The sequence below is a fragment of the Pristiophorus japonicus genome, chromosome 11 (assembly GCF_044704955.1).
Source record: "Pristiophorus japonicus isolate sPriJap1 chromosome 11, sPriJap1.hap1, whole genome shotgun sequence".
In the NCBI taxonomy this organism is placed as follows: domain Eukaryota; kingdom Metazoa; phylum Chordata; class Chondrichthyes; family Pristiophoridae; genus Pristiophorus; species Pristiophorus japonicus.
In genome coordinates this window covers 90,179,255-90,195,059 of record NC_091987.1, presented here as the reverse complement: position 1 = coordinate 90,195,059, position 15,805 = coordinate 90,179,255, and the positions used below count along the sequence as shown (strand labels likewise).

Genomic DNA, 15,805 nt, shown 5'->3' with positions numbered 1-15,805 from the left:
TAGTAAAAAAAGATAACAGCTTAAAAAAAACATGCCCGAAAGTTGTTGGTTATTTTCTCTAATCTATGTCCAACCTACCTATTAATCTTCTTGCTAGGGCTCTCTGTTGTGAACATTGTTCGGCTTTTTACAGCAGTCACTTTCAGGAACATGAAGCTTACACATTTAAGTCACTGTTTTGTTGTTATTCACTCCTTAGATTCTGACAGGAAATACAACCACATTCATTTCCCTTCCCGCAATTATTTCCTTTTTAAGTAGAACAGCTTCTAATTGTAAATCAGGGTTGAGTGTACTTGCATTTCTTCATTGTTGGCAACAATGAAGAAATCAAAATATTAGTAATTCCTTAGTCAGTATTTGAATCTCAATATAATATTCAAACATCAATTAGTTTTATTAAAATTCAACATCTGACTTCAACCTAAAACATGCTATTGCCTAAGAACTGTATGCACGTGATTAACTGAATGTAATTTCTGTTATTTCCATAAGAAGCGTGATGTGGTTGGGGGGGTTTAAACTAAATTGGCAGGGGTGGACACTAGCGTAGAAAAGTAGAAAAGAGGAATAGGGTGCATACAAGAGGGAGTGTGTTGGATAGTACGAGAGAAGGAAGTAGTACCATATTAGATAGGAGCAGATTAAGAAGGACTACGAGGAATACAAAGACAGGGTTAGAATGCAAATATGTCAATGTACAAAGTGTGGTGAATAAGATTGGTGAGCTACAAACACAATTAGCCGTGTGGGAATATGACAGTGGCAATAATAGAAATGTGGCTTAAAAATGGTGAGGACTGGGTGTTTAATATTCACGGATACAAGGTGTTCAGAAACAAGGTGGCAGTATTGATTAGGGAAGACATTGTAGTGTTGGAAAGAGAGGATGTCCTTGAGGGGGCAAGGACAGAATCCATTTGGTTAGAGTTGAAAAACAAAAAAGGACATGATCACACTACTGGGGGTATTCTATAGGCCTCCAAATAGAGCGAGATAGAGGAGCAAATCTGCAGGGAGATCAGAGATGTGCAAGAACTAGAGAGTGGTGATATTGGGGACTTTAATTACCCAAATATCGATTGGGATAATGTTAGCGTAAAGGGAAAGGAGGGGGAGGAATTTCTGAAATGTATTCAGGAGAACTTCCTTGACCCAACCAGGAAGGAGGCATTGCTGGATCTGGTGCTGGGGAATGAGGTGGGCCAATTGGACCAAGTGTCTGTGGGAGAACACTTGGGTAAGAGTGATCATCGTATAAGGTTTAGATTAGTAATGGAGATGAGGAAGGAACAATCTAAAGTGGAACTTCTAAATTGGAAGAGGGCTAACTTCAATGGGATGAGAGGGGATCCGGCCAGGATAAAATGGAACCAAAGATTAACAGGAAAAACTAACGGAACAATGGGTGATCTTTAAGGAGGAGATGTTTCAGGTACAGGCTAGGTACATTCCAACAAGGAGGAAAGGTAGGGGAACCAAAGCCAGGGCTCCTTGGATGATGAGGAAGATAGCGAATATGATGAAACAAAAAAAAGAGGGTGTATCATTCATGTCAGGTGAATTCTTCAAGTGAGAACCAGGCCAAATACAATAAGTTGAGAGGGGAAGTGAAGAGGAAAAGAAGACTGGCAAAGAGAGAATGAGAATAGAATGGCGGTTAACATAAAAGGGAACCCAAAAATCTTCTACTGGCATGTAAATAGTAGGCAGGTAGCAAGAGGTGTGGTGGGCCTATTAGGGTCCAAGGTGGTAATATATGCTGAGGCACGCAGGGCAAGGCTAGAATATTTAATACTTTATATCGGCGTTTACTAAGGAAGAGGATGCTGACAAAATATTGGTAGAAACAAAAAGGTGGTAGAGGTATTGGATGGGATGCTTTGAGTGGATAAGTCACCTGGCCAGATAGCTTGATCCCAGATTGCAAAGGGAAGTGGGGGTGGAGATAGCGGAAGAGCTTGCCACATCTTCCATAGGTGTAGGGGAGGTGCCAAAGGATTGGAAAGTGGCAAATGTGTTACCTTTGTTGAAGAAAGGATACAAGGACAATCCTAGTAACTACAGGCTGGTCAATTTAACATCAGTGGTGGGTAAGGTTTTAGAAACAATAATCAGGGAAAAAATTAACAGGCACTTGAGGGGTTTAAGTTAGTTAAGGAGAGCCAGCACGGATTTGTAAAAGGCAGATCATGTTTGATTAATGTAATTGAATTTTTTGATGAAGTAAGGTGACTTGGATACGAGAGAGAAAGTTCTCAGGTGGCTGTACAGTCCAATGCGGGAATTACAGTCCGTCACAGGTGGGGCAGTGGTTGAAGGAAAGGATGGGTGGAGGGGGGGGGGGGGGGGGGGGGGAGGGGTGGTCTGGTTTGCCGCACGCTCCTTCTGCCATCTGCACTTGATTTCTGCATGCACTCGGCGACGAGACTCAAGGTGCTCAGTGCCCTTCCGGAATGCTCTTCCTCCACTTAGGCGGTCTTTGGCTAGGGACTCACCAGGTGCCAGTGGAGATGGTGCTCTTTATTAAGGAGGCTTTGAGGGTGCCCTTCAAATGTTTTCTCTACCCACCTGGGCTCGCTTGCCGTGTAAGAGTTCAGAGTAGAACGTTTCCTTAGGGAGTCTTGTGTCGGGCAAGCGAACAATGTGGCCTGCTCAACAGAGCTGGTTGAGTGTAGTCAGTGCTTCGATGCTGGGGATGTTGGCCTGAGCAAGAACACTGACGTTGGTGCATCTATCCTCAAAGTGGATTTGCAGGATCTTGCAGAAGCAGCGTTGGTGGTACTTCTCCAGTGCTTAGAGATGTCTGCTGTATATCGTCCACGTCTCAGCCATATAGAAGGGCGGGGGTATTACAATGCCCTGTATAACATAAGCTTGATGCCAAATTTGAGGTCCTGGTCTTCAAACACTCTCTTCCTCAGTCGACCGATTGTAATCATGACCATCTTCAAAAAAGGGAATAAGTCCGACTGCAGTAACTACAAAGAAATCTCTCTGCTGTCAGCCACTGAGAAAGTCATTGCAAGAATCCTCCTCAAACGTCTTCTCCCATGGCTGAAGAGCTCCTCCCAGAGTCAATGCGGACTCCGTCCACTAAGGGGCACAATAGACATGATCTTCACCACACGACAACTACAAGAGAAATGCAGGGAGCAGCACCAACCCTTGTACATGCCTTCTTTGACCTCACAAAGGCCTTTGACACTGGCAACCGCGAGGGAGTATGGTGCGTCCACCTCAGTTTCGACTGCAATAGGACAGATAGGCTAGCAGAATGGGCAGACAAGTGTGCAGAGACAGATGGATCTGGGGGTTTATGTGCATAGATCTTTTGAAGGTGGCAGGACATATTGAGAGAGTAGTTAGTTAACAAAGCATATGGGATCTTGGGCCTCATAAATAGAGGTATGAGAGTACAAAAGCAGGGAAGTTATGCTGAACCTTTATAAAACTCTGGTTAGGCCACAACTAGAGTATTGCGTCCAGTTCTGGATTCACACTTTAGGAAGGATGTGAAGGTCCTCGAGAGGGTGCAGAGGAGATTTACCAGAATGGTTCCAGGGATGAGGGATTTTAGCTACAAGATTAGGCTGGAGAAGCTGTGGTTGTTCTCCTTGGAGCAAAGGAAGTTGAGGGGAGATTTGATCGAGGAGTACAAGATGACGATGGGTTTGGTCACGGTAGACAGAGAAAGGCTGTTCCCATTAGCTGATGGACCAGAGCCTTTAACCTATTTTTATACTTCCTGCTCTCTCCCCCTCAATGGTCAATATCCAACGCGTTGTAAAATTGTTGTGAAGCTCCTTAGGACGTTTTACTACGTTAAAGGCGCTATATAAAAAGTTATTACTATTATCGTTATCATACAAGAACTAGGGAACATTGATTTAAGGTTTTGAGCAAAAGATACGGGGGGGGGGAAATGTACGGAAGAACTTTTTTTTTTTAAAACGCAGCGAGTGGCAATGACCTGGAACACATTGCTAACGAGGATGGTGGAAGTAGAGACGATCAATGATTTCAAAAGGAAATTGGATAGGGAGTTGTGGGAAATAAATTTGCAGGGCTATGGGGATAGAGCGGGGGAAATGGGACTGACTGGATTGCTCTACATGGACTCAATGGGCCGAATGGCCTCCTTCTATGCCGTAATGACGCTATGACTCGATAAGAAGCCCTTTTTGTAAGTACCCAGTCAATCTATTAACGAGGCTGATCATATATACAGACATACATCACAAGGGCATTTTAAATAAGTAATTCTAAGCTGATACAGATCAAGAGAGAGACCATATTTGAATGTTTAGGGCACCCTAACTCATGAGAACATTGAATTATTTTCAAAAGAAGAGGAACATGGACAATCATAAAAATAGGATTGGAGCGTGTCATCGGACGAAACTTAAAGAAAAAAAAAACTCCTTAAAGCACCCCTCTCCAGTTTGAACCAGTGTCTCCGATTTCTACTCCTGCTGTTTAATTTAAAGTATTATTCTGGGTTAACTTTTTCTAAACCCAGTGATCTTATCTACCTCCATAAGATCACCTCCTATCCAGATCAAAAAACACAAGTTTCTTCAATCTTTTCTCGTAACTCAGCCCCAACACTGGGGATCACCAGAATGGCTCTTCTCTCAAATGCCACACTCGTTTCTTGGGAGACCAGAAATGATTGCAGCATTCAAGGTGCAGTCCGATTGGAGTACTGCAAAATTTGATTAGCTCCTCTGGTTTATATTTCTACTGTTTTGGCTATGTAGTACAAAATCTTTTTGACTTTGTTGAATGATGCTCTGCATTAGTTAGAAATGTTTAGCATCAAATTTATGAAGACTTTGATCTCTCTCTGCTTCATCCTTGCTATTTCAACGCCATTCATATGTACACATGTTGTCTATTTTTTTTCTTCCCATCTCAAGCAGTTAACATTTAACTGCATTAAATTTTATCTGCCATTATTCTGCTTACATATCTTGCCCAACTCATTTTGTATTTTCTGGGTTGTCGCTTCCAATTCCACTAGCCCTTAGTTTATCATCTACAAATGTTACTGCTTTTGAGTTCCCAGAATCCTGGTTATTTATGTAAACTAAAAACAGAAATGGTTCCAACACCAAGCTCGGAGGTACCTCGCTCAGTCCTCCCATCTCTCCCGTCCCCCCCCCACCAACAATGTCATAACTCCTCCAACAAGTACTTGTTTCCAACCCTTCAACCAGTTCCTTATCCATTCCCAAGGTTTATCCTGAATCTCCACAACTTTGAGTTTAATTTACAGCCTTGTGTGTAAAACATAGTCAAAGGCCTTTGACGTTGTAGAACTTATCTACTCCAAAGAAGTTGATGAGGTAGATAAGGCAGGATCTTCCCTTCAGAATCCATGCTGAATGTTGTTAACTAGGTTATTGTTGTACAACTGATCCTCAAATGTACTCCCAATACTCCATTCCATTATTTTACATGGAATGAAAGCAAGGCTAATGGGCCTATAGATGCCTGTGTCTGTTTCGTCACCCTTTTTGAATAAAGGCACATTAGCCTTGTTTCCAATCTTGTAGTACCTCACCAATGTCACACGACAGCTTGTAATGATCAGTGCTTTACAAATCTCTTCTAGTGTCTCGCCGCATTCTGGGATAGATGCCATGTATTCCCGAGGATGCATCTCATAGAATCATAGGCCCCAAGTTTCCACACGATTTGCTCCTGATTTTTAGGAGCAACTGATGTAGAACAGAGTATCTTAGAAATCGCAATTCTCATCATTTAGTTTGCTCCAGTTCTAGTCAGGTGGAACAGTTTCACTTTGGAACAGAATTTTTTTTTCCAAAAGGGGGCGTGTCCGGTCACTTACGCCTGATTTCAAAGTTTCGTGAGTGAAAACTTACTCCAAACTAACTTAGAATGGAGTAAGTGAAGATTTTTGTACGCTCGAAAAAACCTTGTCTACACTTTAGAAAATCAGGCGTAGGTTACAAATTAGGCGTAGAAAATGAGGTGGGGGGGGGGGGGGGGGGGAGGGAAGTCATTAACTTCTACAATCAATCGTTAGTTATACTTATACAAATATTATACAAATAAATCCAACCTGAATAAAAATTTATAAGCAAAGAAAAGATTAAATAAACCATGTTCCTACCTGTGTGAAATAGCATCAGCCTTCGAGCTGCTGTGCTTCAGGCAGGCCTTTCATGTTGGAGACAGGCAGGGGTGTGGCATCAGTGTCTCGACGGCAGCGGCAGCAAGCATCGAGCTGAGCTGCAGTGCTTGAGGCAGGCCTTCATTCTCTTCGTGGCTGGCCGCGAAGAAGCAGCACCGGACGGACCCGAGGCCATTCGGCCATGAGATATCAGCGGCGTCAGTGGCTGGCCGGCAGCCGAAGAATCAGCAGCGGACCGACGTGAGGCCATTCGGCCATAGGATATCAGTGGCTGGTCGGCAGCCGAAGAATCAACACCTGACACACGCAGCTCTTTATGGTGCTTGAGGCCATTCGGCCACGCTTTAGGGGCGGCGTCAGTGGCTCAACGGCAGCCGAAGATACAGCAGCAGCCTTCGAGCTGTGAGGGGGACTGAGGCCATTTGGACAGGGAGAGGCAGCCACATCGACAGTTTTATATTTAAATTTGCAGAATGGGTGCTGCATTGTCAACACCACGTATTATGCAATGGTTTGCCATCTTTGTTCTTGGTGGACGTTGATCTATTGCAAAGTTGAATTGGCACTCATTTCTCCAAACACAGTCCTTAATTTGCATGCACCAATGCAGCACCGGTTCTGCAAGTTTAGCAGTGAAAAGCTGAACTCACTGATTTCAGCAGGTGATTTATTCAGCAGTGCTGCTAAAAAGCACTCCCTCACACACAGAAATATAAAAAAAAAATTAAATTACAAGCCTTTGCAGGGGTCCAAGAAACAAATCACTTTTTCTGCAGTATTTTTTAAAATGGCCGAGTGCCAATGTTTGAGAGACTGCGCGTGCGCGCACGCTTCAACGCGCACGCGCTGGGTTGCCGGCACCACGAAGGCTAATTTAAATTGTACCCGCCCCCTGCTGCTTAGAAAATCGGCGCGAGTGCTAGGCTCCGCCCCTTGCTGCGAGGAGCGCGCCGCGCCAAGCAGACATCGAGCTCCAAGGAGCTCGAGAATATCGGATTTTTTTTTTTTTTAGGCGCAGTTTTCGGCGCGAAAAACAGGCGCCCAGCTCGGAGGTGCGCCGTTTTCGCCGCGGGACGAAACTTGGGGCCATAGAATGGTCACAGCATGGAAGGCAGCCATTTCCCCTATAGCCCTGCAAAAAATTATCATAGGCAGTCCCTCGGGGTCAAGGATGACTTGCTTCCACACTAAAAATTAGTACTCAGCTGGCTGATGAACTCAGTTTAAATGGTGGTAGATGCCGGTGCGTGAATTCTTTTAACGTGGGGTGGCTGTTGCACACCAACCACCACTTTTTATTTCTTTCACATACTTCTCCAACTCCCTTTTGAAAGCAGTGATCGAGTCTGCCTATACCACCCTTTCAGGCAGTGCATTCCAGATCCACTCGCTGCGTAAAAAAATTCTCTTTTGGTCCTTTTGCCAATCACCTTAAATCTGTGTCCTTCTGCCAATGAACAGTTTCTCCAACTACTCGGTCCAGACCCCTCATGATTTTGAACACTTCTATCAAATCTCAAATTTGCCTGCCTCGGACTTCCATCTCATTAGTAACAAAGCCACTCATTTTACAAGGGATCCCTTTGTTTTGAGAGGCCATATTGCTCATATCTCAGACATGTAGTGATTCAGGATATTTACTATTTTGGGTTCATTCTCAGTTTCAAGCCTGTTTGCATCTTTTACAGGTTTCAACTCTCATCACACCTTGTGCTACTGAAAGAATGATTTACTGTTATGTTTAGCCTGAACTGCATCTTTCTCTCTCTCTCCCTCCCCCCCTCAGATTCTATTTGGCTTCCGCTGAAATTATTGAACAATCCCCCAAATCTATTTGCTTTAGTTGTTCCCTTATTTAGCCATTTAAAAAAAATATGCACCTGGCTCTCGGGGTTAGCTATTTCTGATTCCCATATCATGTTAAAATGTATTATTTTGTGGTCCCTGTACCGCAGTGCTGACTTAATTTCCTGTATATTTTGAGGTTTTAAAAAAAAAGTTACAAACAGATCAAGGTAACCATTGGTTCCCGAGGCTTTTTTGACATGCTATGTCAAGAAACAGTCATCTACCAACACTGACTAACGTTCCTGTTTCCTCACATACCCTTCCTATTTCTTCATAAAGTAAATTTTCTTCCTTTTTCGTGCTTTATAGTACATCTCCAATGTTAGCATGAATTTTTTTAAGCAATAACAATGCCTACGCAGAGAAGTTCATTTTGTAGCTATTCTATACTCCAGCAGATCAACTTCACAATGAAAGAATGCTCCGATGGATGGATTGCATCCACGTATTTTAAAACAATTTGTATTTATGAAGCGCCTTTATAGTAGAAACATCCCAAGGAGCTTCACAGGAGTATTATGAGACAAAAACTTTGACACCGAGGCATACAAGAAGAAACTAGGGCAGGTGACCAAAAGTTTGGAGAAAGAGGTCGGTTTTAAGGAGCGTCTTAAAGGAGGAGAAAGGTAGAGAGGCGGAGAGGTTAAGACAGGGAAATTCAGAGCTTGGAGCCTAGGCATGGTCACCAATGGTGAAGCGATTATAATCAGGGATGCTCAAGAGGGCAGAATTAGAGGAGCGCAGACATCTCGGGTGCTTGAGGAGATTAGAAATAGGGAGGAGCAAGAAAACAAGGATGAGAATTTTGAAATCAAGGCGTTGCTTAACCGGGAGCCGCCCAAGAAGGATAGCTGGGTGGGACTTGGTGAGAGTTAAAACACAGGCAGCCGAGTTTTGGATCACCACTAGTTAAAAGTAGAAGAATCTAGTAAAAGAATCCAGGCAAAAGGATTAGAGGCATTAGTACACATATTTAAAAGTTTGTTAGAAAAACGTGAGGCCTGGCGGATAGCTGACGTAACTATATTTAAAGAAGGGAGATAGAACACGTCCTGGGAATTATAGACTAGTTGGCTTAACATGCGTGGTAAGAAAAATAATGGAATCCCTGCTTGTGGGGAAAATAGGAGAAAAAGTCTAATAATAATGAATAGTCACAATGGATTTCAAAGGGGAAAGTCTTGCTTGACCAACCTCATTACATTTTTTGAAGTGGTAACAGAGAGATGGATAATGCAGTAGATGGAACTGATCTAGATTTTCAAAAGGCCTTTGATAAGGAGTGATGAACAAGGTCAGAGAATGCGGAGTCAGGGGACAAGTAGCAGAATGGATAACTAGCTTTCTTTTAGACAGAAAGCAGAGAGTAGGAGTAAAGGGTAGCTATTCACAGCGGCAGAAGGTGGGTAGTAGTGTTCCACAAGGATCAGTGCTGGGGCCACTGCTGTTTACAATTTACATCAACGATTTCGACTTGGAATCAAAAAACACAATTTCAAAATTTGCAGATGAAACCAAGTTTTTTTTTAGGGGGGGGGTGGGTGTAGTCAATACTGAGGAGAACTGCAACAAATTACAGGAGAACATTAATAAACTTGCAGAATGGCATATAATTGGCAAATGAGGTTCAACACATAAATGTGAGGTATTACATTTTGGTAGGAAGAATAGGGAGGTCGCGAGTCTAGGTGGGGCAGAGGAACAAAGGGATCTCGGAGTACAAATACACAAATCGCTAAAAGTTGCGACACAGATTAGTAAGGCCATAAAAAGCAAACCAAGCACTAGGGTTGAATTTAAAAAAACATTTTTTTTTTTAAAAAAAGAAATATAGAATTGAAAAGTAGGGAAGTTATGCTAAACCTGTATCGAATGTTGGTCAGACCACACAGAAGTACTGCGTACAGTTCTGATCGCCATATAATAAAAAGGATACAGAGGCATTGGAGAGGGTGCAAAGATTTACAAGGAAGATACCAGAAATGCGAGGGTACAGATCAAGAAAGGATGAACAGGCTGGATCTCCTTTCTCTTGAAAAAAGGCAGCTGAGGGGTGACCTAATAGAGGTCTTTAAAATTAAGAGTGGATACAAAGAGAATGTATGTTTCCACTTGTGGGGAAGAGCATAGCTAGAAGCCATCAATATAAGATCGTCACCAAGAAATCCCATAGGGAACTGAGAAGAAACATCTTTACCCAAAGAGTGGTGAGAATGTGGAACTTGCTACCAGAGTGGTTAAAGTGAATAGTATAGATGCATTTAAGAGGAGGCTAGAGAAGGGAATAGTGGGTTATGCGGATAGATTTAGATGAGAAAAGATAGGAGGCTAGAGTGGAGCATAAACGCCAACATGGACTGGCTGAGCCGAATGGCCTGTTTCTGTGCTGTATATCCTATATAATCCTATGATATAAATATCTCTAATCTATGGTGATTCAGATCAAAACTGGTGTGGATGCAGTACTAAGTTGATGTGTCAGCAGCAACATAAAAGAAAGATCGAGGTAGAGCAAGTACCTAGCATGTTCCAAATCTCGATATTTGGCACAAAGGATTCTGCAGCCATAATGGAAGTGGCAGGGAGTGACCATAAGCCACAATACAATTCCCTCAACTAATTTTATACCAGCACAAAAGGTTCTGAAGAAAAGCACGATTAAATTACGACTCAACAAATCTCTGCAGATGGAATAGATTGGACCTATACACTCAAGTTTAGAAGAATGAGAGGTGACCTCAAAGCATCTATACTGTCAATCCCCCTCAGAATCTTGTAAGTTTCAGAGAGATCATTTCCCCTGGCTGGAGAATCCAGAACTAGGGAGCATACTCAGGATAAGGGGCTGGCATTTTAAGAGAGATGAAGAGGAATTTTTTCACTTAAAGGGTTGTGATTCTTTTGAATTCTCTAGCCTAAAGGGTTGTGGATGCTGAATCATTGAGTATATTCAAGGCCGAGAGAGATGGATTTCTGGACTCTTGGAGAAATCAAGGGACATGGCAGGAAAGTGAATTTGAGGTCAAAGATTAACCATCTTATTGAATGAGAGCGCAGGCTCGAGGGATCATTATGGCCTACTCCTGTATATCCAAACAATGTCCTCTGGCACATGGGAGTTGTAACATTAAAATTTGGCCAAATCTCTCAAATAGAATAATGAAACTTTTAGATTTATACACATGCCATACAAAAAGGTAATTTAAACAAAAACTCAGTCCATAGACCATATTTTTCATTTTAGCACAATATGTAGAAATAAAATTAGATTGAAACTTTGTTGTCCTAATTGATGTGATCAAAACTTGATTGCCTTTTAAAAACTGATCTATTCAACACTGACTCAAGGATGAAGCCAATTCATTTCAACCTTCAGTAAGATAATGGGACTAAAGGCAGATAAATTCCCTGGACCCGAGGGCTTGCATCCTAGGATCTTAAGAGAAGTAGCAGTAGGGATTGTGGATGCATTGGTTGGAATTTACTAAAATTCTGGGGAGGTGCCAGCAGATTGGAAAACTGCAAATGTAACACCCCTACTTAAAAAAGGAGGCAGACAAAAAGCAGGAAACTGTAGACCAGTTAGCCTAACATCTGTGGTTGGGAAAATATTGGAGTCCATTATTAAAGAAGCAGTAGCAGGACATTTGGAAAAGCAAAATTCGGTCAGGCAGAGTCAGCATGGATTTATGAAGGGTAATCATGTTTGACAAATTTGTGGAGTTCTTTGAGGATGTAACGAACAGGGTGGATAAAGGGGAACCAGTGGATGTGGTGTATTTGGACTTCCAGAAGGCATTTGACAAGGTGCCACATAAAAGGTTACTGCACAAGATAAAATTTCACGGGGTTGGGGTAATATATTAGCATGGCTAGAGGATTGGCTAACTAACAGAACAGAGTCGGGATAAATGGTTCATTCTCTGGTTGGCAACCAGTAACTAGTGGGGTGCCGCAGTGATCAGTGCTGGGACCCCAATTATTTACAATCTATATTAAAGACTTGGAAGTAGGGACTGAATGTCACGTAGCCAAGTTTGCTGATGACACAAAGATGGGAGGAAAAGCAACGTGTGAGGAGGACACAAAAAATCTGCAAAAGGACAGACAGGCTAAGTGAATGGGCAAAAATTTGGTAGATGGAGTATAATGTTGGAAAGTGTGAGGTCATGCACTTTGGCAGAAAAAAAATCAAAGATGAAGTTATTATTTAAATGGAGAAAGATTGCAAAGTGCCACAGAGCAGCGGGACCTGGGGGTACTTGTGCATGAAACACAAAAGGATGGTATGCAGGTACAGCAAGTGATCAGGAAGGCCAAGGGTATCTTGGTCTTTATTGCAAAGGGGATGGAGTATAAAAGTAGGGAAAGCTTGCTACAGTTATATAAGGTATTGGTGAGGCCACAGCTGGAATACTGCATGCAGTTTTGGTTTCCATATTTACAAAAGAATATACTTGCTTTGGAGGCAACTCAGAGAAGGTTCACTAGGTTGATTCCAGGATGAGGGGGTTGACTTATGAGGAAAGGTTGAGTAGGTTGGGCCTCTACTCATTGGAATTCAGAAGAATGAGAGGTGATCTTATCGAAACGTGTAAGATTATGAGGGGGCTTGACAAGGTGGATGCAGAGAGGATGTTCCCACTGATGGGGAGACTAGAACTAGAGGACATGATCTTAGAATAAGGGTCCACCCATTTAAAACAGATGAGAAATTTCTTCTGAGGGTTGTAAATCTGTGGAATTTGCTGCCTCAGAGAGCTGTGGAAGCTGGGACATTGAATAAGTTTAAGACAGATATCGACAGTTTCTTAAACGATAAGGGAATAAGTGGTTATGGGGAGCGGGTGGAGAAGTAGAGCGGAGTCCATGATCAGATCAGCCATGATCTTATTGAATGGCAGAGCAGACTTGAGGGGTCGTATGGCCTACACCTGTTCCTATTATGTTCTTATGTATGCATGGATTTGGACGCTTATGGCAATGAAATGAGCGAGTCATTTCAAGGCAGTCTAAAGTTGTTCCAAATCCATAATTTATCCATTTTGTATGCGGAGAGACACCAAGTGATTATTACTTTGTTTGTTTGTTTGGGCTTTCCCCTTCCCAGCATAAAATCATTAATGCCAAATGGGTTGTGTTTTATGGTTTACAGCCCAATTCCTAGAAGGTTTTTGCTCTGCTCCTGCAAAAGCTTTTAATAAAATATGGAAAAATTCCTGAGATAGTCCTCATGGTGAGCTAGTGAAAACATTTTTATAACAATAAGAGTTTATATCATACAACACAATGTTTTATAAAATACAACTTTAGACCAAATGCTACTTTGATTGCCTTTTAAAAACTGATCTATTCAACACCGACTCAAAAAGGTGAAGTCAATCCAATTCAACCTTCATGGATTTGGACGCTTATGGATGGCAATGAAATGAGCGAGCCATTTCAAAGCAGTCCTAGGCATAAAACAAAATCGTTCCCAAGCATCACTGACATTTTGAAACTACTTTAACTTCCATTATCTTTTTCTCAGACTGACTCGTCTGCTCACAGTCATTAAGCAGATGCATTAACTGGAACACAGTTTGTTCCACTGCAAGATTCTCTGAAGCTTAACTCTGACATCTGACACCAGATACATTCCTCATCAGGCTGCAGTCAAGAAAGGTAAGAATGGGCAACATTTAGAAAAATTGGCAAATGTACAACAGTGCATAGGATTGAAAAATAGTGTGCGCATATACATTGAAAATACTGTTAAGATTTTGAATGCAGGCTAGATATCCAGATTTACGGCACAGTGCCAGTGCCTTTAATTGTTGCAAATATATTCCCAAATAATTATATCCAACAAAACTTCAAATCCATCAAGTTTAAAAAAAATTAAAGTTCAACATTTAATATTTTATTAAACATTTTTCTGCAAACAGGCCAAATTTTCCCACCATGCATCGCAGTAGCAGACTGGAGGGTGACATTTGATATGGGCACTACTACTTTACTTGTGGGCATCAGGTAACATCCAATAAAAAGGGAGATGTAGATTGGGACAGTACAGTAATACCGCAAGCTGAAAATGCTTCAAGCTGGAGCTGCATTTGAATGAATTTCTTGTGTCTCCTATTCTAATTTATTCTAAATAGGTTAACCCCTCCTAAAATAGTAAAGGAATTTAACACAAGAATATTAAGCATTCCTCTGGTATCACCTGAAACAGTTGTTTGAACTGCATTACAGGCTTATTATCTAAAAAAAAACTAAAAGACAGATTAATGTATGAGCATGACCCCTCATTGAAACTCAGCTCTATGGTTTTATATCATCAACATCAAAATCACTCTGATCACTCCTGAAGGTGAAAGTTATTTGCAGTAGACAATTGTTAAATCAGCCTATCTTCAACAATTAATCCTGTGCCTGCCTCTGTCTGCCATGGGGTTGGAGGGCAAGGACAGTTGTATTTTGTGCATGCAGAATGCACTGCTAGTTGGAATCATTGTAGGTGTGTGTTGCAAAAGATTTAATTACAAATATTACAAAAAAAGTTCAGTTAGGATTTCAATGGGACTTGAGTAAGCTAATAACGAGCAGATCAATCTCCATCAGCAGTCTAGTAGCGTTACAAGTAGAGATAGAACTGAGTCTCTATCATTCACAAATTGTTTGGATCTAGGTATATCTTAATCATTCCAAGCCTTGCTCCTCTGTGGAAATCTTAGTGTTACCCTGTTACTGAGAATGATGATAATCGAACACCAATGTTGAAGTAACTTTACTTTAATTAAAGTTTTTCAATACTCCCGAGAGAGTAATAAAAAGGGAAATATTTGCAAAATTCTGCTGCTTGATTAATTGGGAGGTTTATGGTGCGGCTTCCAACCAAGGCCGACAGTTCATACCCACACAAATTCAAGACAATTAATGCTTTCCCCTTCCGGTCACACAATTGCTTGATTTATCATCAAGTCAGAGAAAGTCTAAATTAATACAAAAATAAAGTTTGAAATTTAACAATCTGTAAACACCTCTCATTTGCTTCAAGAACACAAGAAATAGGAGGAGTACACCACCTGGCCCCTCGAGCCTGCTCCGCCATTTAATAAGATCATGGCTGATCTGATCATGGACTCAGCTCCATTTCCCTGCCCTCTCCCCATAACCCTTTATTTCCTTATTGCTCAAAAATCTCCACCTTAAATATATTCAATAACCCAGTCACCACAGCTCTCTAGGGCAGAGAATTCCACAGATTTACAACCCTAAGAAATTCCTCTTCATCTCTGTTTTAAATGGGAGGTCCCTTATTCTGAGACTATGTCCGCTACTTTTAGTTTCCCCTATGAGTGGAAATATCCTCTGCATCCACCCTGTCGAGTCCTCTCATTATCTTATATGTTTCGATAATATCACCTCTCATTCTTCTGAACTCCAATGTGTATAGGCCCAACCTACCTTCATAAGTCAACCCCCTCATCTCCGGAATCAACCTAGTGAACCTTCTCTGAACAGCCTCCAATGCAAGCATATCCTTCCTTAAATATGGAGACCAAAACAGTATGCTGTACTCAAGGGTGGCCTCACCAATACCCTGTACAATTGTAGCAGGACTTCTCTGCTTTTATACTCTTTCTTGCTGATTACTTACTGTACCTGCATACTAACTTTTTGTGTTTCATGCACAAGGACCCCTAGGTCCCTCTGTACTGCAGCACTTTATAATTTAAATGGAGAAAAATTGCATTTGCTTTTCTATTTTTTCTGCCAAAGTGGATAACCTCACATTTTCCCACATTATAC

The 15,805-nt window shown here is 41.7% G+C and overlaps 1 protein-coding gene across 4 annotated transcripts in view; it reads right to left on the bottom strand.

The window, feature by feature from the left end:
* LOC139275796 (E3 ubiquitin ligase TRAF3IP2-like) overlaps positions 1-15,805 on the bottom strand; it is a 90,375-nt gene that overhangs the window by 54,140 nt on the left and 20,430 nt on the right. The window contains exon 1 of one of the 4 annotated variants that reach the window (XM_070893005.1): positions 79-178. The exons of 1 other annotated variant lie outside the window; for it this stretch is intronic. Coding sequence is in view for 1 of the 3 variants with exons in the window: in XM_070893002.1 (XP_070749103.1) it covers positions 79-152 (74 nt within the window). In the remaining 2 variants the exon portion in view is untranslated. Of the gene's footprint in view, positions 1-78; positions 179-15,805 lie in introns of those variants that run through there. 2 more of the 4 variants (XM_070893002.1, XM_070893004.1) reach the window with 2 other exon arrangements.